At 43.9% G+C, this 23,805-nt stretch overlaps 1 protein-coding gene across 1 annotated transcript; it reads left to right on the top strand.

Annotated features, from left to right (window-relative positions):
* The first annotated feature begins 3,320 nt into the window (after positions 1-3,320).
* On the top strand, positions 3,321-22,244 carry PDRG1 (p53 and DNA damage regulated 1). The gene is made up of 5 exons (XM_060771834.2): positions 3,321-3,557; positions 7,274-7,349; positions 16,887-16,961; positions 19,583-19,663; positions 21,624-22,244. Exons 1-5 carry the CDS (start codon positions 3,471-3,473, stop codon positions 21,704-21,706), a joined length of 402 nt encoding a protein of 133 aa, XP_060627817.2. The 5' UTR covers positions 3,321-3,470; the 3' UTR covers positions 21,707-22,244.
* Positions 22,245-23,805: the final 1,561 nt, after the last annotated feature.

Raw genomic sequence — 23,805 nt, 5'->3', positions numbered from 1 at the left:
ATGGATTCATAATACAGATTCAGCTGGAGCAATGGGCGATGGCCAGGACAAAGAATTTGAAACTTACTTTTGAAGTTGAAATTTGGAGAGCTAAGGATCACGGACACTGAGAGTCCATGCCCGGTGAGCTCAGCTAATTGCCAAAGTTCCCGATGAAATATGGCTCACCAGTGCTGAAGATCAGGAGAGGCTTTAATATACAATCTGCAGAAGGGATGCAATGTACAGCAAAGGATGCCAAAATATACAAGCATAAACATATGGGAATGTGCAACCATTTTATACAGAAAAGGATCCATGCATTAACACTGTCAAGGTTTGAATTTTCCCTTCCTTGCCTTGGATTGGCTGAGCGCCAAAGCTGGCTGCCTCCCTCCTCCCTCCTGATTGGCCAGGAGGCGGGGCTGGACTGGCTTGTTCTCTGATTGGTGTAGACCTTGGGATTCCCAGGTGTGCAAGTCCATAATGGTCGGGCCAAACCCAAGTCCACAGGGCACAGAGTGTTGCAATTCAGAGTAAGCTTTGCCTTGCTTCCAAACACCACCACACAAAAGCTGTAGTTTTATAGTTTGCTGAGGAAAAAGTCCAAGTCAAAATAAAGAATAAGCATTGCAAAGTTCCAAAGAGTTTGGTTAAATGCAGAATATAGTTCCAAAGATCTTCAGGTAAAAACAAGAGGCACAATCCTTTAGGCAAAGTTCAAAACAGAGTCCATGGTACAAACAGTGAAACAATTGCCCCAACAACACAAGGAGTGACTATCACTCAAAAAATATGATTTTGTCATTTGAGAGTTGTAATTGCTGGGATTTATAGGTCACCTATAATCAAAGAGCATTCTGGACTCCACCAACGATGGAATTGAACCACACTTGGCATACAGGAATCCCTTGACCATCAGAAAATATTGGAAGGGTTGTTGTAGGTTTTTCCGGGCTATATGGCCATGTTCTGGAGGAAATTTTTCTCCTGACGTTTCACTTGCATCTATGGCAAGCATCCTCAGAGGTAATGAGGTCTGTTGGAACTGGGAAAAATGGGTTTATATATCTGTGGAATGACCAGGGTGGGACAAAGGACTTTTGTTTGCTGGGGCTAGCTGTGAATGTTTCAGCTGATCACCTTGATTAGCATTCAATGGCTTGGAAGCGCCTGGGGGGAATCCTTTGTTGAGAGTGATTTCATGTGCCTGTTTGTTTCCCCTCTGTTGTTTTGCTGCTGTAATTTTAGAGTTTTTTTAATAATGGTAGCCAGATTTTGTTCATCTTCACGGTTTCCTCCTTTCTGTTGAAATTGTCCACATGCTTGTGTATTTCAATGGCTTCTCTGTGTAGTCTGACATGGTGGTTGTGAGAGTGGTCCAGCATTTCTGTGTTCTCAAATAAAATGCTGTGTCCAGGTTGGTTCATCAGGTGCTCTGCTATGGCTGATTTCTCTGGTTGGAGTAGTTTGCAGTGCCTTTCATGTTCCTTGATCCGTGTTTGGGTGCTGCATTGGGTGGTCCCTCTGTAGACTTGTCCACAGCTGCATGGTATACGGTAGACTCCTGCAGAGGTGAGAGGATCCCTCTTGTCCTTTGCTGAACGGAGCATTTGTTGGATTTTCTTGGTGGGTCTGTAGATAGTTTGTATGTTGTGCTTCCTCATCAGTTTCCCTATGCGGTCAGTGGTTCCCTTGATGTATAGCAGGAACACTTTTCCTCTGGGTGGGTCTTCATCTTTACTCTCGTGGCTTGTTCTTGGTCTTGCAGCTCTTCCGATGTCTAAGGTGGAGTCTCCATTGGCCTGGAGAACCCAGTTGAGGTGGTTCAGTTCATCTTGGAGAAGGTGGGCTTCGCAGATTCTTTTTGCACGGTCTGCCAAGGCTTTAATGGTGCTTCTTTTTTGACTTGGGTGATGGCTGGAGTTTTTGTGTAGATATCTATCCGTGTGTGTGGGTTTTCTGTAGACGGTGTGACCCAATTGTTGATCTGGTTTGCGGATGACTAGGACATCTAGAAAAGGCAGTCTTCCTTCATTTTTTTTCCATGGTGAACTGGATTTTTGGGTGGATGCTGTTAAGATGGTCCAGGAACCTGTTGAGTTCTTCATCTCCATGGCTCCAAATGGTGAAGGTGTCATCCACATATCTGAACCATATCGTGGGCTTTTTGGTTGCTGTCTCCAGGGCTTGTTTTTCAAAGTGTTCCATGTAGAAGTTAGCTATGACCGGGCTGAGAGGGCTCCCCATAGCTACTCCATCTTTCTGTTCGTAGAATTTATTGTCCCACTGAAAGTAACTGGTGGTGAGGCAATGGTGAAACAGAGCCGTGATGTCTTCTGGGAACCTCTGGTTGATGAGTGCCATGGTGTCTGCGACTGGGACCATGGTGAATAGAGATACCACATCGAAGCTGATCAGTTTGTCGTTTGTATTTAGCTTGAGATTGCTGATTTTTTCTATGAAGTGGGCTGAGTCCTTGATGTAGTGTGTGGTGAGCCCAATATAGCTTTGTAACTGTGCAGCAAGAAATTTTGCTAGGTCGTATGTGGGGGATCCAATGGCACTCACGATGGGTCTGAGTGGGGTGGAGTCCTTGTGGATTTTTGGGATTTTTGGGAGTCCATAAAGCCTAGGTGGAAGGGTTCAGCTGAAACATTCACAGCTAGCTCCAGCAGACAAGAGTCCTTTGTCTCACCCTGGTCATTCCACAGATATATAAACCCATTTTCCTACTTCCAACAGACCTCACTACCTCTGAGGATGCTTGCCACAGATGCAGGCGAAACGTCAGGAGAAATATTGCCTCCAGAACATGGCCATATACCCCGAAAAAACCCACAAGAACCTAGAACATTACATTTTTATTTATATCGATAATCGCATTATTACAATACTTTATGATTATTTTATTTGTATTATATTAGAAAATATTATCATAAAATACATACAGATCACAATACACAGTACCAAGATTAAAATGCAATGAAACAGAATGTAAATGTAATATATAACAACTGAAGCAAGAATACTCTATGCACAAAGATGGAAGGAACCATTTACCCAAAGCCTGAAGGATTCAGAGGAGGCGGGGCCTAGCTAGTTGCCGTGGCAACCTCCCACCCTAGTGAGATCTGAAGGCTTCAAAAGAAGGCGAGGCCTAGTAAGGCCTGAAGGCTTGAAGAGAAGGCGGGACTTAGTCAGTTGCCGTGGCAACCGCTCGCCCAGCCAATTCCCAAGCTCGGGCCTACTCTGTTGCCGTGGCAACCCCCCTTCCTAGTGAGTCCTTGAAGGCGGGGCCTAGCGAGACTTGAGGCTTTCAAGAGAAGTGGGGGTGGGGCTTAGTCAGTTGCCGTGGCAACCCCCTTCCCAGCCAATTACCAGCTTCGGGCCTACTCCGTTGCCGTGGCAACCTCCCGCCCTCGGCTTGCGTGACGCCTGCGCCGACTAGGCCTCGCCTCCGATTTCTTCCCGTTCCCGTTCCGGACGCGATGGGCGCCGTGGACCCTGCCTTCGTGGTGGGCTACTTGGCGGAGGTGGAAACCCTGGCCGAGGAGGTGATGGCCGGCCGGCAGCAGGTAGGCCCCAAACTGAGGCCTACTTCTCCCAAGTAGGCCCATGCCTGCCTTAGAAGGAGAGCAGGCATGGGCCAACTTGGGCCTTCCCTCCAGGCGTTTTGGACTTCAACTCCCACAATCCCTAACAGCCGGTTGTCTGTTAGGAATTGTGGGAGTTGAAGTCCAAAACGCCTGGAGGGAAGGCCCAAGTTGGCCCATGCCTGAGACTATCGAACAGCTGTAGGTTTGAAATATTCTGTGATTATTCCACTTCTTTATATATGTGTCCAGAGAAAGGCGACTCAAATGATCAAGGATCTGGAGAACAAACCCTATGAGGAGCGGCTTAAAGAGCTGGGCATGTTTAGCCTTCAAAAAAGAAGGCTGAGAGGAATTCATGATGAGGACCATCGATCAAGATGTGAGGGGAAGTCATAGGGAGGAGAGAGCAAGATTGTTTTTTTATTATTATTATTATTCACTTTATTTATACCCCGCTAACATTTCCCGAAGGACTCGGTGCAGCTTACGAGAAGCCAAGGCCAACACATCAATAAAACAACAGCATAACAAATACAACAATAAGTAAACTCATAAAGCAAATCAGTAACATTAGAATCATAGAGTTGGAAGAGACCTCATGGGCCATCCAGTCCAACCCCATTCTGCCAAGAAGCAGGAATATTGCATTCAAATCACTCCTGACAGATGGACATCCAGCCCCTGTTTAAAAGCTTCCAAAGAAGGAGCCTTCACCACACTCCAGGGCAGAGAGTTCCACTGCTGAACGGCTCTCACAGTCAGGAAGTTCTTCCTCATGTTCAGATGGAATCTCCTTTCTTGTAGTTTGAAGCCATTGTTCCCTTGCGTCCTAGTCTTCAGGGAAGCAGAAAGGAAGGTTGCTCCTTCCTACCTAAGACTTCCTCTCACATATTTATACATAGCCCTCATCCTGTCTCCTCTCAGCCTTCTCTTCTTCAGGCTAAACATGCCCAGCTCCTTAAGCCGCTCCTCATAGGGCTTGTTCGCCAGACCTTTTATCATTTTAGTCGCCCTCCTCTGGACACATTCCAGCTTGTCAATATCTCTCTTGAATTGTGGTGCCCACGATTGGACACAACATTCCAGGTGTGGTCTAACCAGAGCGGAATAGAGCATGGGGAGCATGACTTCCCTGGACCTAGACACTAGGCTCCTCTTGATGCAGGCTCTTGCATCTCCAGCAGACAAGAGTCCTTTGTCTCACCCTGGTCATTCCACAGATATAAAGCCTTTTTCCTAGTTCCAACAGACCTCACTACCTCTGAGGATGCTTGCCATAGATGCAGGCGAAACGTCAGGAGAGAATGCCTCTAGAACATGGCCATACAGCCCGAAAAAACCTACAACAACCCAGTGATTCCAGCCATGAAAGCCTTCGACAATACTCTGAATTTATTGTTTTTAAATGTTTTCATTGTTTTAATATACTTTTAAATTCTATTTCAACATTTATTTAAGTGTACGTTGCATATTAAGACATCGAATTGTTGCCTGTATGTAAAACTGCCTTGATTTCCCTCCAGGATGAGAAAGGTGGGGTAGCAATGTCATAAATAAATAAATAAATAATAGGTAGAAGCATCCTTTTCTTCATTCTGTACTCCTTCCAGCTTCCCTCCCTCTGTCTCCCTCTCTCTCTTCATGAAGACAAACAAAACGGGAATAAAAACCACACAAAATCAACTGACTCAAAAGTTCCTCAAAGCGGACAAGAGCAAAGCAGACAGCAATCTCCCAAAGTGGACAAGAGCACAAGTCAGGAGGGCTGCTCCCTTGAAGCCCTAAGACCCGTCGCAAACTAGGCTCCTGCGGGAGCAAACCTTGCCAGCATGTCCCTGATGTCATGAGACTGCGCCTCTCTCTCCACCTCTTTCTCAGCCTCTTTCTCCGTGCCAGAGTGGTTTTTCCTTTGCTAGGGCAGCATTGCCAGCATACTCTCTCAGTTGAATTCTGCCAACTGAGAGAGTACGCTGGCAATGCTGCCCTAGCAAAAGAGAAACCACTCTGGCACGGAGAAAGAGGCTGAGAAAGGGGCGGGGCGAGAGGCGCAGCCTCATGACGTCAGGGACGTGCTGGCAAGGTTTGCTCCCGCAGGAGCCTAGTTTGCGGCGGCGGCTGTAAAGCCCTGTACTCTGGTGCTAGCGCCCCCTCTGGCACTAGCTCTTAACTCAAAATGCTGCTCTTATGTCAAAGCAAAACCAGGCCAGGGGAATAGCTCTTAACTTAAAACACTCTTAAGTTGGGACACTCTTAAGTTGAGGTTCCACTGTATATAAAATTAAAACTGCTACATCTAATAAACTAGATCCAAGACGATCATCCTAACATAAAACGCTTCAAATAATAAAAACATACTAGATAGACAACTATTGAATCTTGCACTCTTTGTCTGTTGATTTTCACTCCTTGTTATCCTATTCCCTTTAGATAGCACTGTATATCCACACTTCTACTTTTAAGAACACTCCTCTAATTCATAAACCCAGTCGTTGATGTTTGCTCCCATCTTCCTTAAGGTTCATAAAAGATTTCTGCTTAATCCAAAGAGAATAGTTTCATTAAATCGGTAAAAATCAACCCTGAAAATGTGGAGGGCTGACTGCTCCATTTGGCTTTTAGGGAGAATTCAGTCCTGATTTGTGTTATTTGCCTTTTTGGCAGTCCGCAATATCTGCAGAACTCTTTTCATTGCTACCATAAAAAAGGCGACAATCCCATAGCAAAAGGACTTGGACATTTGTCTGGATTGCAGAAGGGCATAGACCAGTGTTTCTCAACCTGGGGGTTGTGAGGGAGTGTCAGAGGGGTTGCCAAAAGCCACCAGAAAACACAGTATTTTCTGTTGGTCGCAGGGGTTCTGTGTGGGAAGTTTGGCCCAATTCTATAGTTGGTAGGGTTCAGAATGGTCTTTGATTGAAGGTGAACTATAAATCCCACATCTACAACTCCCAAATGTCATGGTGTGTTTTCTCCAAACTCCACCTGTGTTCACATTTGGGCATATTGAATATCCGTGCCAAGTTTGGTTCAGATCCATCATTGTTTGAGTCCACAGTGCTCTCTGGATGTAGGTGACCTAACTACCACATTCAAACTCAAGGTCAGTGCCCATCAAACCCTTCCAGTATTTTCTGTTGGTCATGAGAGTTCTGTGTGTCAAGATTGGTTCAATTCAATCGTTGGTGGAGTTCAGAATGCTCTTTCATTGTAGGTTAAGTATAAATCCCAGCAACTACAACTCCTAAATGACAAAATCAATCCCCCCCAACCCCACCATTATTCAAATTTGGGCGTAGCGGGTATTGGTGCCAAATTTGGTCCAGTGAATGAAATACATCCTGCATATCAGATATTTACATGATGATTCATAACTAGCAAAATTACAGTTATGAAGTAGAAACAAAAATAATTTATGGTTGGGGGTCGCCACAATATGAGGGACTGTATTAAGGGGCCAAGACATTAGGAAGGTTGAGAAACACGGGCATCGACTTTTCCTTCCTCTATTTTATCATGGGTTTTTTGTTATTTGCTTTTTTTTTAGGAGGGGTGCATGAAGAGGCAGAGATTTGCAGACTCAAGCTTATTTCAGATGATTCAAATGCACACTTTCCTTCGGCATGAAGGAATGAGTAAATTGGCCTTCTTGGCAAACATGTAAACGCAGGTAGAAGATTTCACTATTTCTCTTTCAGATTGTCGATTTGGATCAGAAGCGAAATCAGAACCGGGAGGCGTTGAGGGCTTTAAGCAAGGAGCCGGACTCTTCAGGTGAAGTGTTGCTTTGAATATACAAAACTTCCTTATGCTGAGCCGACCTCATTTTGTCTGTCAAATGCAATGTAGTCGACTCTTAACAGTTTCAGCTTGCCAGTGCCTTAGACAGAGGTCTTCCCAGGACTGCTAACTTGAGATTTTCTCACTGCAATATCCGTGATTGAACTGAGTCCTTCTTGTGAAACATGTTTTGTTACTAGGCTCACAACCTTCTCTCACTTTTGCTGGCGTCTTAAGAAACCTGTTGCATCCCCAGGGTATTGTACCTAGTAGTTTGAGAGCACTGTTTCATCTCTGCATTTCTCTTTTTTTCAAGAGAGAGGTATTTTTTCCTGAGAAAGAACCAAATCTAATAATAAACAATCTGACTGATGTGCTGATGCAGCCTGTGGTTGTGCTGTGTAGCCTGTTTTGTAGATTATTTATTAGATCAGAACATAACTGTAACTTTCCGCAAGGAACTCAGGGCTGTATTTTATCTTGCAACAGTCCTGAACATTTAGTTAAGTAGAAAGATAAGATCTTTCCCAAGACCACTAAGGGATTTTCAATGCTCTAGCCAATGTAGACCTGTTTATAATGTATGAAGATCATGTGCTGTGCGGAGTTGAAATTCTCCCCAAGCCTGCTGTTATTCCTTTTTAAAAAATATAATCTTTATTAGAGTTTATAGATAAAAACAAAACAGCAGCAAAAAACCTAAATAAAACAGATAACAATTTTGTTTCTGAGAAAATAACATGCATTTAAAGATAAAAAGAGAGAGAAATAGAAAAAGAAAACTTAGAAATGAAGTTACTTACAGCAGCCAAAGTAAAACAGATGAGCATGTAAGTGGATAAAACTATGCTAGTGATGTAAAAAGTAAAACAATGGATATTTTGACTTCCTGGTATCTTCCTGAGGTCTTTTCCTTTCCTTTTCTTCTTCCTTTCCTTTCTCCTTCTCCGTTTCCTTTTTGTTAACTTCTCTTCTTACAATCTTCCTTTTTGTATTATCCATTTCCTTTTTACTAAATCAAAATCTTCTTGTTTCTTTGTTTAAAGTATCCGGTAACCTTTTCCAGTCTGTTTCCTTCACTTTTATTTCTTTATTCTTTGATACAAGGAAAGTGAGCATATCCATATTTCTAATCTCTAGTATCTTTGTCATCCACTCATCATCTTAAGATATTTCTTTTTGTTTCCACATTTTCACATAACATATTCTCGCTGCCATGGTCATCAAAATAGTAGTTTGTCCGTATTTTTTTTCTAGTTCCATCTCATGTATTCCTAACAAGAATATTTCTGGTTTCCAGGGAATCTGTATATCTAATTTTTTTTGGTATTTCTTTCTGTATTCCTTTCCAATATCTTTTTGCTCTGTCACATGTCCACCACATGTGGAAATATGGCCCTTCCTTTTCCTTACATTTCCAGCAAGCTGTGCTCGCTTTGCTGTTATTCCTCTATCCCAGGCATGGGCAAACTTCAGTCCTCCATGTGCTTTGGACTGTTAGGAATTGTGGGAGTTGAAGTCCAAAACACCTATAGGGCCGAAGATTGCCCATCATGGCAATCCCATCATGCCTATCCCATCACGATAGAGCTGAGATTTTGTACTAAACTGGGGAGCTAATGTCCTACCCGCCTGCATCTTGGTTTTCCCCTTGGCCTGGCTGGGACACCTACAGCTGCTTCCCAGTGGGAAGAGGATAGAGGGAAGAGGCAATTCAGATGATGAAAAGACACCTGACTTCAGTTCAAAGGGGAAACAGAATTAGGGTGTGCACACAATTAAAGGACACCCTCCTTTCCCTCTCTTTGGAGCTCAGGACAGCTGCGGGGTATAAAGTTGTTTATTATTATTATTATTATTATTATTATTATTATTATTATTATCTTACTCAGAATGGCTTCCCACCAGTCAGCAGCAACAGGAGCAGCAGTAAAACAATGAGAGGCAATTTTGGATGTGAAAGAAAGAGATTTATTTATTTACTTATATAGCACTATCACTGTGTGTGTGTTTTTACGAGGGGTATTTTTTAAGTAAGGTCCGTTGGAACATAATTACACAACGAAAGTTTATTTCAAAAAAGTAAATTTATTTTCAAAAAGTACATACTGCACTCTTATTTTTCAACATAGTTGCCAAGTTTGTTCAAACACTTATCATACCTCTGAACCAGTTTTAAAATACCCTCTTCATAAAAGCTTGCTGCCTGCTCCGATAACCAAATCGTCTGTAATCAAAGAAGGGCGACCGGAGCGGTCCTCATCATGGACGTTGTCACGGCCATCTTTGAATTGTCGTACCCACTTACACACTTTGCTTTCACTCATAACAGTATCACAGTACACTTCACAAATCTGTCGATGAATTTCTGCAGCAGGCAAAAACCGTATCACTGAGCGAACATTACATGTGGCGGGTGAGTTGATAGTCTTAAACATTTTTAAAGCACAGAACAGAACCGTACAGGTTAGCTACAGAGCGGAAACTGAGCACAGTTGTTCCCGAGGCATGCCGGTACACGATGCACGCGCTCGTTGCAGTATGCGCGCGAACTACTAGTGTCTACAACAAAATGGGCCTTACTTAAAAAATACCCCCTCTACAAGAAAAAAAAAACATTCCCTGCCTTCTAAAGGCTGCACAGAAAGAAAGGAAATGCCATTAGGAAGGATATTAAGATTAGAAGATAGTTCTTCTTCTTAGCTCCTTAGCTTAGGCCAGTTGGGATGAAAGAGAGAGTCTTTCATCTGCATTTGGGTCTGGGCATGATGGAAGGAGGGCTTTTATGTCCTTCTGAGCCTAGGTTTCATAAAGCTGTGCCTGCCTCTTCTTCTCTCCCTCGGTGGCCAGGGTAGCTGGGGTCGAGTGAGGGTTCCCTCCCAGGCCATACATCCCCAACCGTGTTTCAAATGCCTCTGTCTTTACAAAATGACAATCAGAAGTGATGTCTTGTCACACCTTTTGCATGGTATATAATGTCTTTGTGAGGCTGGAAAGACACTGATGATCCATGAAATCGAGGAAATCTCAGAGTACTGCTTGATACTAATCCATGGCTCCCACATTTCACAGTTCCTTGCATCTCTCTCCACACTTATCTCTCTCTCAAAGGCTGAAGAGAGGAGCTGATGGGCTTCCTGGAGGCGGGGGAATCTGAACATTACGCACCTCAAGTACAAAGCTTGCTACCACTTCCACTGCTGCCCTACACCATTTTTTTTAAATAAGAGACTCCAGCTTCTGGGTTTTTGGTATCCATGCAGGGTTCTGGAACAAAAACTCTGCAGATTCAAATAACCCACTGTTTGCCTAAATCTGAATAGAGAAAATTTGCATTATTTAGTCTGAATGTGAAATTTACTTACACCCCCCAGCTGAGACCACTATCGTACATCATAAAACTACAGTCATTTGTGGAGAATAATACAGCCCCCTCCCATGTGGGAAGCAACCTTTAGTGGTTTACAGGCAACCTCAAGGTTTTGAATAGTTATTCATAACAGGGTGCATAATATGACTGCTAATGCAGGGACAGAAACCTGCTGCAAACCCAGCGGCCACATCTGTTCCCTCGTTTCCTCTGGGAGCAATATTATATGAGACAGTGACATCACCCACAACATCAGAGCTCCTCTTCCAATGTGATATATGCCAGCAATGACCCCACACTGGATAAATGGGATAGTCTATGCAAAAGGATTATTGGACACAAAGCTGATTATTGGATACAAAGCTGGCAAGACAGGCAGTCCCCAAGTTATGAATAATAATCATCATCATCATCTTTATTTATACCCTGCCACCATCTCTCCAATGTGGACTCGGGGCGGCTAACATGATAAGTTCTGTAGATTTGTTCTGAAAGTGTAACTCTAGCCAAAAAGGTATATATTTTAGTCTTGGATAGAATAATAATAATGATAATGATAATAATGATAATGATAATAATAATAATAATAATAATAATAATAATACAGTGATCTTGTTTGCTGTGTTTCAAATAATAATAATAATCATAATAATAATAATACAGAGATCTTGTTTGCTGTGTTTCAAATAATAATAATAATAATAATAATACAGTAATTTATTTCTCGTGTCAGGGTAGCCAGTCAATTATATTACATTTCTAACAGAACAAGGCAAACAAACAGAGAAAATACAAAATGTGTGAGTTTGGTAGTTGATTAAATGTTCTTTGACCAGTATCTGGCCCCTTGGAGTGCCTCTGGTGTTGCGATAAGAAGGTCCTCCGTTGTGCATGTGGCAGGGCTCAGGGTGCATTGCAGCAGGTGGTCAGTGGTTTGCTCTTCTCCACACTCGCATGTCGTGGACTCCTCTTTGTGGCCCCATTTCTGAAGGTTGTCTCTGCATCTCGTGGTGCCAGAGCGCAGTCTGTTCAGCGCCTTCCAAGTCGCCCAGTCCTCTGTGTGCCCAGGGGGGAGTTTCTCATTTGGTATCAGCCATTGGTTGAGGTTCTGGGTTTGAGCCTGCCATTTTTGGACTCTCGCTTGCTGAGGCGTTCCAGTGAGTGTCTCTGTAGATCTGGACACAGAAGCGACCAGCATAATAATACAGTGATTTAGTTTGTTGTGTTTCAAATAATAATATTTTATTTATTTATTTATTTATATTCCACCCTATCTCCCCAGAGGGGCTCAGGGCAGATTCTAACATACAGCAGCAAACATTCAATGCCTCCATAAAACAAATACCAACATCATAACTCCTGAAAAACCCCACATAGAAAAACAACATTTAGAACTTAACATGAATAGATTAAAGCAAAATGTAATCAAACAAAAATGATATAATGACATACAATCTGAACCTAAAACAATTCACATTGATCTACAGAAGCCAACTATCATTCATAACATTGTGTGCGTTGATTTTGTAGCCAGTGTGGATGTGTGGCCAGTGATGATAACTGGACTAACATGGATTAGCAGAGCCTGGATACGAAATAATTCTCAACCAGAGGTCTGGTAGTGATCTCTCATTGACTATTCCTCCTCCTCTCCATATGTTAGTGAGCAAAGGGGAGGGTTAACACCCCTGTGGAGTTTTCTTTACTGCCTATGTCCCTGTTCAAGATTTCCCCTCGTTTTCTGTTCCTGTGAGAATTGGATGTTGAAAAATTTCGCTTGTTGTGGAAACAAGTATTGGTGCTAAAGCTTCAGTGGAGACCCCTTTTCCCCATGATAAATCTTTCAGGAGGGATTTTGGCCTGCATCAATAGGAGCGTAGTGTCTAGATCTAGGGAAGTCATGCTCCCCCTCTATCCCGCTTTGGTTAGTCCACACCTGGAATATTGTGTCCAATTCTGGGCACCACAATTCAAGAGAGATATTGACAAGCTGGAATGTGTCCAGAGGAGGGCGACTAAAATGATCAAGGGTCCAGAGAACAAGCCCTATGAAGAGTGGCTTAAAGAGCTGGGCATATTTAGCGTGAAGAAGAGAAGGCTGAGAGGAGACATGATAGCCATGTATAAATATGTGAGAGGAAGCCACAGGGAGGAGGGAGCAAGCTTGTTTTCTGCTTCCCTGGAGACTAGGACACGAAACAATGGCTTCAAACTACAAGAAAGGAGATTCCATCTGAACATGAAGAAGAACTTCCTGACTGTGAGAGTTGTTCAGCAGTGGAACTCTCTGCCCCGGGGTATGGTAGAGGCTCCTTCTTTGGAAGCTTTTAAACAGAGGCTGGATGGCCATCTGTCAGGGGTGATTTGAATGCAATATTCCTGCTTCTTGGCAGAATGGGGTTGGACTGGATGGCCCATGAGGTCTCTTCCAACTCTAGGATTCTGTGATTCTATGATTCTATTATCCCAAGGGGGAAATTTCTCTCACTTCCTGTTGTCTTACCCCGTTCTTAACTATGAGTTGAATGTAAGTTGGATGCTTCTAACTCAGGGACTGCCTGTACTCGGAAACCAGTTACAGAACATTTCAAACTTGCTAGACACACAGTGAGGGATTTACAGGTTGCAATTCTTGACATTTTCAGGTAGGGTTTGAGTCACCTTCTGAGTTTACTGTCTCTCTCTCTCTACACCACAGTTCTGCCATTTGCTTCTAATGGACATCTGCTGAAGCTTCCGGAGCTATTACGTGCCTCCTTTGAAGCGGGCTCCAGATTTGTTAGCCTTTGTACAAATTGGCTGTGTGTGTGTTTGAGCTATTACCTGCCTGGAGGCATTCGGATGGAGCGAATTGGGGGAGGAGGGCGGTCAACCTGACCATAAAGAAATTTGATGCTGAGTCGTAAGAAATGTTAAATATTTGTTCAGCTCTTTCCTGGACTGTCTCCTAATAATTTGAAGTACTTTTCTTTTCATACCTGTCAAAATTAATCACCTAGAAGGCCAGTAAAAACCAGAAATTCCCTTCTAGTCAGCTGGAGAGCAGACAGAAGAGGCTCTCTTGCAGAATTTTGATGGGGAGCCATAGTGAGCACTGGCCTAATCCTAGTGTTCACAACTTTGCAATGTTTCTGGGAACTGCAGAGCACTTCCTAAAAGCTGTAAACAGAAGGGATTAATGGAGGAGACAGTGATTTTTGACAGGCAGTGATAATTTCTAGAAGTTACTGTTCTCAAAGCCGTGCTGGTTCCTCTACCCTACTTGGTCTTATGCACGCTCCCGTTGCAGAGCCTTCCCAGGGAGCACGTAAAGGCAAGTGACTAATGTCTGCTGCGAGTGTCAGCCATCTCTCTGGGGAAAGATTACACACAGCAAATTGTCTGGCTTCCCTTGTGCGCAACGAGGCATCGCATTAATGAGGGCAAGGAGAACAACACATGTGCCTCTGGTGGTGTTTTAGGTCTTTTAAGGCTTTACCGGTTCTAATGAAATGCACAGATATTGGTGACACCATGTGAAAGGGATCTAGGAGTCTTAGGACACCACAAGCTGAACATCCGTCCACAGTGTGACGCAGCAGCTAAAAAAGCCAATGTGATTCTAGGCTGCATCAATAGGAGGATAGTGTTGAGATCAAGGGAAGTCCTAGTCCCACTCTCTTCTGCTTTGACCAGACCTCACTTGGACTGTGTCCAGCTTTGGGCATTGCACTTTCAAGGAGGAGAGGGACGTGACAAAGTGGTGAGTGGAGTGCCATCAGCAGGATTCTGTCCTGGACCCGGTTCTGTTCAACATCTTTATTAATGACTTAGAGGGTTAGAAGGCAGGATCATCAAGTTTGCAGATGACACCAAATAGGAAGGGAGAGCCAAACCCCAGAAGACAGGAGCAGGTTAGAGAGATGATTAGCCAAAACTAACAAAATGAAGTTCAACAGGGACAAATGCAAGATACTCCACTTAGGCAGAAAAAAAGGAAATGCAAGGAGGGACAATGCCTGACTCCACAGCAGGATGTTCTCGTGGGGAGGAAGGGGAACATGAGCCAACAATATCATGAGATCGCTAAAAAAGCCAATGGGATTTTGGCCTGCATAAATAGGAGTCCAGTGCCTAGATCCAGGGAAGTCATTCTACCCTTCAATTCTGCCATGGTCAGACCACACCTGGAATACTATGTCAAATTCCGGGCACCGCAAATGAAGGAAGATGTTGACAAGCTGGAATGTGTCCAAAGAAGGGCATCTAAAATGATCAAGGGTCGGGAGAACAAGCCCTGTGAGGAGTGGCTCAAAGAGCTGGGCATGTTTAGCCTGCAGAAGAGAAGGATGAGGGGAGACAGGATGAGGGCCATGGATCAAGATGTGAGGGGAAGTCATAGGGAGGAGGGAGAAAGCTTGTTTTCTGCTGCCCTGGGTACTAGGATGCAGAACAATTGATCCAAACTACAGGAAAAGAGATTCCACTTGAACATTAGGAAGAACTTCCTAACTTTGTGTGAGAGTTGTTCAGCAGTGGAACTCTCTGCCCCGGAGTGTGGTGGAGGCTCCTTCTTTGGAGGCTTTTAAGCAGAGGCTGGATGGCCATCTGTCGCGGGTGCTTTGAATGCACTTTTCCTGCTTCTTGGCAGAATGGGGTTGGACTAGATGGCCCATGAGGTCTCTTCCAACTGTATGATTCCATTATTCTATGGACAAGCTGGAATGTGTCCAGAGAAGGGGCATCAAAATGGCCAAAGGTCTGAAAATAATGAATCCCTTTGAGGAATGGCTCAGGGGGTTGGGTGTATTTAGCTTAGAGAACAGAAGGCCGAGATAAGGGGACATGAGAGCCATGTCCCATTGAGGAGGGGGCAGGCTATACCAGAGTGCTTGGATTGTGTCTTCCCACGATTCTAACCGAGTCTCTCATTAATCTGCCTGGAATTATAGATAAGGGATCGTTTGAAGATTCAGGACAGCTGTGTCTTTCTGCTTAGTTTCACTTCACCTGGAACACAGTCTTTCTCTCTTCCTACTGCCTTCTAACAACTTCAGATATGCAGATGGCACCACTCTGATGGCCGAAAGCGAGGAGGAGCCAAGGAGCCTTCTAATCAAGGTGAAAGAAGAAAGCGCAAAAACTGGGTTGCAGCTAAACATAAAAAAAACCAAGATTATGGCAACAGGAATGATTGACAACTGGAAAATAGAGGGAGAAAATGTGGAGGCCATGACAGGGTTTGTATTTCTAGGTGCAAAGATGACTGCAGATGCAGACTGTGGCCAGGAAATCAGAAGACACTTCCTTCTTGGGAGTAGAGCAATGTCCAGTCTCGATAAAATCGTAAAGAGTAGAGACATCACACTGGCAACAAAGATCCATTGCCTAGTCCAAGCCATGGTATTCCCTGTAGTCACCTACGGATGTGAGAGCTGGACCTTAGGGAAGGCTGAGCGAAGGAAGAGAGATGCTTTTGAGCTGTGGTGTTGGAGGAAAGTTCTGAGAGTGCCTTGGACTGCGAGAAGATACAACCAGTCCATCCTCCAGGAAATAAAGCCCGACTGCTCATTGGAGGGAAGGAGACTAGAGACCAAGTTGAAGTCCTTTGGCCACATCATGAGGAGACAGCAAAGCCTAGAGAAGACAATGATGCTGGGGAAAGTGGAAGGCAAAAGGAAGAGGGGCCGACCCAGGGCAAGATGGATGGATGGTATCCTTGAAGTGACTGGACTGACCTTGAAGGAGCTGGGGGTGGTGACGGCCGACAGGGAGCTCTGGCGTGGACTGGTCCATGAGGTCACGAAGAGTCGGAGACGGCTGAACAAATGAACAACAACAACTGCCTTCTATCTAGCCAGGTCCCATATTCTCCTGATATGGCCAAAGTATGATAGCCTCCATTTAGTCGTCTTGACTTCTAAGTAGAGTTCAGGTTCGGTTTGCTGTAGGCCTCATTTCTTTGTGTTTTTAGCACTCCATGGTATTCATGGAACTCTTTTCCAGCACATTTCAGATGAGTTGATTTTCTTCCTGTTGGGTGTCTTCACTGTCCAGCATTCACACTCACCCATAGATATAGGGAGCACTGGGGCCTGTGCATCACGACATAGAGACTCAGAAAGCAGCGTGCCTTTTAGTTGTCACGATGTCTTAAATCAGGCTTGTTTTGTCATTTGCAGGTCAGGTCATGGTTTGCTTTGGCGACATGTTTGTGCAGCTTCCAAAACCGAAGACCAAGGACATGTTGCAGAGAGGTGAGATCCTGTGCATGTGTAATGATGTGTCTGCAAAGTCTGGTGTGTCAAGGGGCACACAGCTAGATTCAGAATAGACAGGGAGGTGGCTAAATATAATTACAGAGTGAAGGTGGCTTTTTCTCAAGCGGCTTAAACATGAAGCAGATTGTGTTCGACTGCCTTCCTTTGTATTCCAAAAATACGGTTCAGTGCATCTTTTATCTTGCCATTTGTGGCAGGTCTGTGTTAAAGCCACCCATGCTGCAGACGTGGCGTGTGCTCAGATCCCCTTGGGTTGCAAAGTTTGGTCCTATTCTGCCATTCTGTCCTCTTCAAAAAAAAAATTACAAGAGCTTTCTATAGACTTCTTCTGATATAAAATGAAAAGTGGGGGTCTCAGGGTGCCAGTTTTGTGGAAATTTGTTCTGAAAGAGAGAAAGAAGGAGGCACAATTGTCTGCTGAGGGAGAGATAAGAGCATTAGGAGATAAGACAACAAAGGGGACCAGTGATTACCAGCAGGGCTGCTTCCATTCCCTTTCAGCCACCTCTCCCTCTCTCAAGGGAGCCTTAGACTCCTCCAGCCTGAGTCTGGCTTTCTGACTCTTCTTTGATGTCATGTGTGCAGCATCTGGCCACAATGTTAGGAAAAGCACACTTGTCCCCAAAGAGCCGGTGCTTGCATACATTTCTGTTGGTGGTTGGCAACCAAGAGTGCCTCTTTTTGTAAAAATGCCTTCCAGAGGCACTTTCAAAGACCTGTGTATGGCCATGGTATATAATAGGTGGGCAAAGATGTACCTGATTCCCAAAGCCTGAAATCAGTGTAGGAATATGTGGTATCTTTATCAAAGCAGAACTCAGTGTAGCTAATGCTGTAGTTGAGCTTCTGCAGTAAAAAGGAGAGAAAACACACGAGACGCTCTGGTAAATTTTTTAAAAGGTTTAAAAATACATTTATTTATTTATTTATTTACAATATTTATATACCGCCTTTCTCACTCCTGGGGGGACTCAAAGCAGTTTTAGTGTTGCAGGTTATGTATCCCAGCTTTATTTGTTTTATTTATGTACTAGCTGTCCCCTGCCACGCGTTGCTGTGGTCCACATGGGGGTTCTGTGTGGGAGGTTTGGCCCAATTCTATCGTTGGTGGGGTTCAGAATGCTCTGTGATTGTAGGTGAACTATAGATCCCAGGAACGACAACTCCCAAATGTCAAGATTCTGTTTTCCCCAAACTCCACCAGTGTTCATATTTGGGCATATTGAGTATTCTTGTAGAGTTTGGTCCAGATCCATCATTGCTTGAGTGCTCTCTGGATCTAGGTGAACTACAACTCCAAAACCAAAGGACACTGCCCACCAAACCCTTCCAGTATTTTCTGTTGGTCATGGGAGAACTGTGTGCCAAGTTTGGTTCAAATTTATTTATTTATTTATTTGATGCACTTATTAACCGCCATTCTCAGCCCATAAGGGCGACTCATGGCGGTGTACAGTACACATAAAAGACAATTACAAAAGCCATTTCAACAACATATAAACAATACAACAAATTGCAGACTACACTAAAAATCCGCTTCGTCTCTTAGTGGAATCATAGCCAATCTCATATTCCTTGTTCCATTCCAGTTCTCATTACCGTATTGTTTTGTTGTTTAGCACTTAATTAAATGCCCTCTCGAACAGCCATGTCTTAAGGCTTCTCCGAAAGGACATAAATCCAATGCTCTTTGATTTAGAACACCTTTTTTATATCTCAATATAAAATATAAATATTAATATTTTATATAATTTTTATATCTTAATATAAAATATATTTTATATCAATATCTATATATATATCTATATATTCACCTATCTATCTATCTATCTATCTATCTATCTATATTTTTTTGTTGTTCATTCGTTCAGTCGTCTCCGACTCTTCGTGACCTCATGGACCAGTCCACGCTAGAGCTCCCTGTCAGCCATCACCACCCCCAGCTCCCTCAAGGTCAGTCCAGTCACTTCAGCTTTCCCTCTAGTCTCCTTCCCTCCAGTGAGCAGCCGGGCTTTATTTCCTGGAGGATGGACTGGTTGGATCTTCTCGCAGTCCAAGGCACTCTCAGAACTTTCCTCCAACACCACAGCTCAAAAGCCTCTCTCTTCCTCCTCTCGGCCTTCCCTAAGGTCCAGCTCTCACATCCGTAGGTGACTACAGGGAATACCATGGCTTTGACTAGGCAATGGATCTTTGTTGCCAGTCTGATGTCTCTATATATGTTTTATTAATAAACATATTTTTCCCTGCTTTCCCCCCCCCCCCTTTTTTTATTAGAGGGGCCCTGCACACCATTGGGACAAGGTCTTTAATTTTTTTCTCCATACTCGGGTATTTTCTTTGTTTTACTTTATTTCCTACTTTTCTATCTCCTCCACAATATTCCCCTACTTTCCATGTAACTAAATACCCTTTTCATAAAAATTAATTTGAAAAAAATAAATAAAAATAAAACACCAGGGCTTGGAATATGGAGTGAGCACCCTCCTGTAGTCATGGCTGCAGTTGAAGCGCAAAGCAGGAAATAATCTCAATTGAGACAGCAAGTCTTGAGTTGCACAGTATTCTAAATCATGTGGACTCTGCTTTTTCTCCAGATCAAGAGCTCCTAGATGAAGAAATAGCCAAACTGCGAGAAGAACTAAAAGTCAAAGTTAACCGTCTCCTGGAAGCACAAGGTATTTCCAGAAATGAACCGATTATGGTTCCAAACTCAGTGTGTGGAACCCGATTGCTCTACAGCAGAAGGTTCTCAACCTGTGGGTCCCCAGATGCTTTGGACTCCAACTCCCAGAAATCCTAACAGCTGGTAACTGGCTGGGATTTCTGGGAGTTGTAGCCAAAGCACCTGGGGACCTACAGGTTGAGAACCACTGCTGTACACTGAATGGAGTCTGGATCAGTTGTCCAGCCCGTAGTCAGGAACTGAGATCACATGACGGCATGATGGTTTGGTATAAGCACAATGTAAATATTGCCATCCCATGTGGGACCACGACCAAGCAAGATCCATCTTCTGGAGTGTATTCCTCCAATGGTGAAAGAGGAAGCAGCAGAACGTCTAGTGAGGGCCGAGGTAACAAGAAACTGAATAGACTGAGTTTTCCAGCTAGTGGGGAAGGCCAAGAAAGAAACTATTTTGCAGTCAGATCCTGAAGGAGAGCAATGACATCCTCTTTTGGAGCATCAGAAAACAGCTGTAAAATGACTTTGCTGAACCAATTGCAGAACACGTTAACTTGAAGAGTTGCAATGTGGTACCAGAGCGCATTAAAAAGTCAGCAATAAGTGAAGGCGATTGTTGTGTGTTTTCCAGGCTGTATGGCCATGTTCCAGAAGCATTCTCCCCTGACGTTTCGTCTGCATCCATGTCAGGCATCCTCAGGGATTGTGAGGTCTGCTGGAAACTAGGAAAATGGGGGAGGCCAGGGGACAGTTCCATCTTGTCTCCTGTGCTATTCTAATAATATAATATAATATAATATAATATAATATAATATAATATAATATTGTGAAGGAGGGTAAAACTACTGCCACCTAATCTGTGAGGAAAGCCGGGCAATGATCAATATCAGCTTATGAGCTGGTTTATAAAGGGACTATTATTTACAGAAGTATTGATAGCGTAGCATTTACTGTCCCTGGCTTTACTTTACTTCTTATGCAGGCTGTTTGACTTAAGAGAAACTGTATCAGGCAAGGCTTGAGGAAAACAGTAACAAGTTTATTTTAACAGGAGTATAACATGTTTAACTGTTTCTTCACAAGAGGCACGAATCCTGATTGGTTACATTAGCAAGGCTTCATGAGTAACCTCAGGCACAGACTTCCAAGAGGTTTCTATAAGCAGATGTATCTCTTCTGGACAACTGTCCCAACAAAACAAATAAGCCAAAAGGCCTATTCAACAGAATTGGCTCCCAACCAAACCTTGATTCTTAACCCAGAATCAATAACCCCCTGTGGTTTTATCACTACCGGGTCCTTTCCTGTAACCCCTTTGGTCACAAATTAATTCCCTGTAACACTAACGGTCACAGACTAACTCCCTGTTTCTCCCACTAGAGAAACCAGTCCTTCCCTGTAGCTCACCGGCTTACAGACTGCCACTTTCAAACAGCTGCGCCGTGAAGAGGCAGTTGGCTCCGCCCCCGTTGCTATGGCAACTCAGCTCAAGCTAAATCAGCCACCATCTCTAACAAAATATAATCCTACATACTTACCATTTATTAACTACTGTTTAAACAACACATAACCATAAGAATAAAAGTTACACATCATCACAAATATACATATAATATACATAATATTATAATGTAATGCAATATAATAATAATAATATAAGATATTATATATTTATATTACAAGTAATATTACTAATAATATTACGATATAGCGGTATGGTGCAATATAGCAATGTTTAATGCTGATATTGTACTATGCTAATAATATAATATATTGTATGTAATATATATCTTGTAAGCCGCTCTGAGTCCCCTTCGGGGTGAGAAGGGCGGCATATAAATGCTGTAAATAAATAAATAATAAATAAATGTATATATCTGTGGAGTGTCCAGGATAGGAGAAAGAACTCTTGTCTGTTGGAGCTAGGTGTGAATGTTATCATTTTTTTTTAAGGTAAGCCGGAACTGAAAGGCTATGACCTGAAACCGTTAAATGCTGAAGAAATGTGGTTCCTGAGAAAAGTGGTGGACGGCTGAAGTGGTGGAATTGACGTGACAGCTTCTCCTTCCACAAAAAACCCAAGAAAAAGAGTGCTACTCAGGAGTACAAAATGCGGTTTCGCTCACAGAGCTGTGCTCCTGAGGCAGAGCATTGCTTCCTCTGTCGAGTGTCTTGCTTTTGTGTGAGAAGGTGGAACAGGCATGTGCAAACTTGGGCCCTCCGGGCGTTTTGGACTCCAACTCCCACCATTCCTAACAGCCTCAGGCCCCTTCCTTTTCCCCCTCAGCCGCTTAAGCGGCTGAGGGGGAAAAGGAAGGGGCCTGAGGCTGTTAGGAATGGTGGGAGTTGGAGTCCAAAACACCCAGAGGGCCCAAGTTTGCACATGTCTGGGCTTGAGAAAGGACTGCAACTTTGGACAGAGAACGATGCCACTTTGACCACCTGCCTAGAGTCCGAGGAACCCGGCAGGAAGATAGCAACAGGAATACAATTCTGCTCCTTTCCAGCATTCTGCTCCTTTCCTGCCAAAAGGTATGCGGTTTTGTGATAATAAATTAAAAATGTTCGCTCCAACCCAGTGTGTGTGTGGCTGTGCATTGAGTGAGTGATGGGAAGCGTCCTCCTGTTCCGCTTGCTTGCCTGACGGTTCTTCTTTGCCTGAAGTCAGCAATCCTCATCTGTGAAACTCTGGGCAGGGAGCCCAGAAAGCCATAGCTGCCCCTTTGCCCAGCAGCCTGCCTTGCTCCGCTGTGGGAAGAGTGTTGTTGCAGGGTGGGGGGCAGGTGGAGGGAAATGCCACAAACACCACAGCGAGGAACGCTTCTCTCGCCCTTCAAACATCTGCTGGTGGTTCAGCTCAAGCTCCTTTCGTTTTAGAAGTGGTTAGACTGTATGGGATTAAGGGCTCTGGTAATTGATTTTAAATTGAGGTAATCAACGTTCCTGGGATTTTTGGTTTTGCCAGGAATTTAACTTTGGAGATGCCAGCAAATAATGCCTTGGGTTGTTGGTGGTTTTTTGGGCTATTTGGCCATGTTCTAGAAGCATTCTGTCCTGACATTTCACCTGCATCTAGGGCAGGCATCTTCAGAGGTTGTGAGGTCAACCTCTGAGAATGCCTGCCCTAGATGCAGGCGAAACGTCAGGAGAGAATGCTTCTATAACATGGCCATATAGCTCAAAAAACCTACAAAAATCAGTGATTCCAGCCATGAAAGCCTTCAACAATAAACAATGCCTTATTTTGCATGAACTACTTGTTTATTTAATTCAGTGTTTCTCAACCTGGGGGTCAGGACACCTGGGGAGGTTGTGAGGGGGTGTCAGAGGGGTTGCCAAAGACCATCTGGGTTGGTGGTTGTCGTGTCAGGAGCGACTTGGGAAACTGCAAGTCACTTCTGGTGTGAGAAAATTGGCCATCTGCAAGGACGTTGCCCAGGGGACGCCTGGATGTTTTGATTTTTTTATCATCCTTGTGGGAGGCTTCTCTCATGTCCCCGCATGAGGAGCTGGAGTGATAGAGGGAGCTCATCCGCCTCTCCCTGGATTCAAACCTGCAACCTGTCGGTCTTCAGTCCTGCCGGCACAGGGGTTTAACCCACTGTGCCACTGGGGGCTCTTAGATGCAGGTGAAACGTCAGGAGAGAATGCTTCTAGAACATGGCCATATAGCCCAAAAAACTTACAACTAGCGATTCCAGCCATGAAAGCCTTCAACTATAAATAATGCCTTATTTTGCATTAACTACTTGTTTATTTAATTCAGTGTTTTTCAACCTGGGGGTCAGGACACCTGGGGAGGTCACAAGGGGGTGTCAGAGGGGTCACCAAAGACCATCAGAAAACACAAGATTTTCTGTTGACCATGAGGGTTCTTTGTGGGAAGTTTGGCACGATTGTATCGTTGGTGGGGTTCAGAATGCTCTTTGATTGTAGGCGAACTATAAATCCCAGCAACTACAACTCCCAAATGTCAGGGTCTATTGAGTATATTGAGTATCTGTGCCAAGTTTGGCTCAGATCCATCATTGTTTGATCTACAGTGCTCTCTGGATGTAGGTGAACTACAACTCCAAAACTCAAGGTCAATGCCCACCAAACCCTTCCAGTATATTTGACTGGTCATGGGAGTTTG

This window comes from Anolis sagrei, chromosome 4, assembly GCF_037176765.1.
Source record: "Anolis sagrei isolate rAnoSag1 chromosome 4, rAnoSag1.mat, whole genome shotgun sequence".
Lineage (NCBI taxonomy): Eukaryota > Metazoa > Chordata > Lepidosauria > Squamata > Dactyloidae > Anolis > Anolis sagrei.
This window is presented reverse-complemented; position numbering and strand designations above follow the sequence as displayed.

Coding starts and splice junctions, on each gene's coding strand:
- PDRG1 (XM_060771834.2), top strand. CDS start 3,471: ATGGGCGCCGTGGACCCTGCCTTCGTGGTGGGCTACTTGGCGGAGGTG. Junction 7,350..16,886: donor CAAGGAGCCGGACTCTTCAG/GTGAAGTGTTGC, acceptor TGTCATTTGCAG/GTCAGGTCATGGTTTGCTTT. Junction 16,962..19,582: donor CAAGGACATGTTGCAGAGAG/GTGAGATCCTGT, acceptor CTTTTTCTCCAG/ATCAAGAGCTCCTAGATGAA.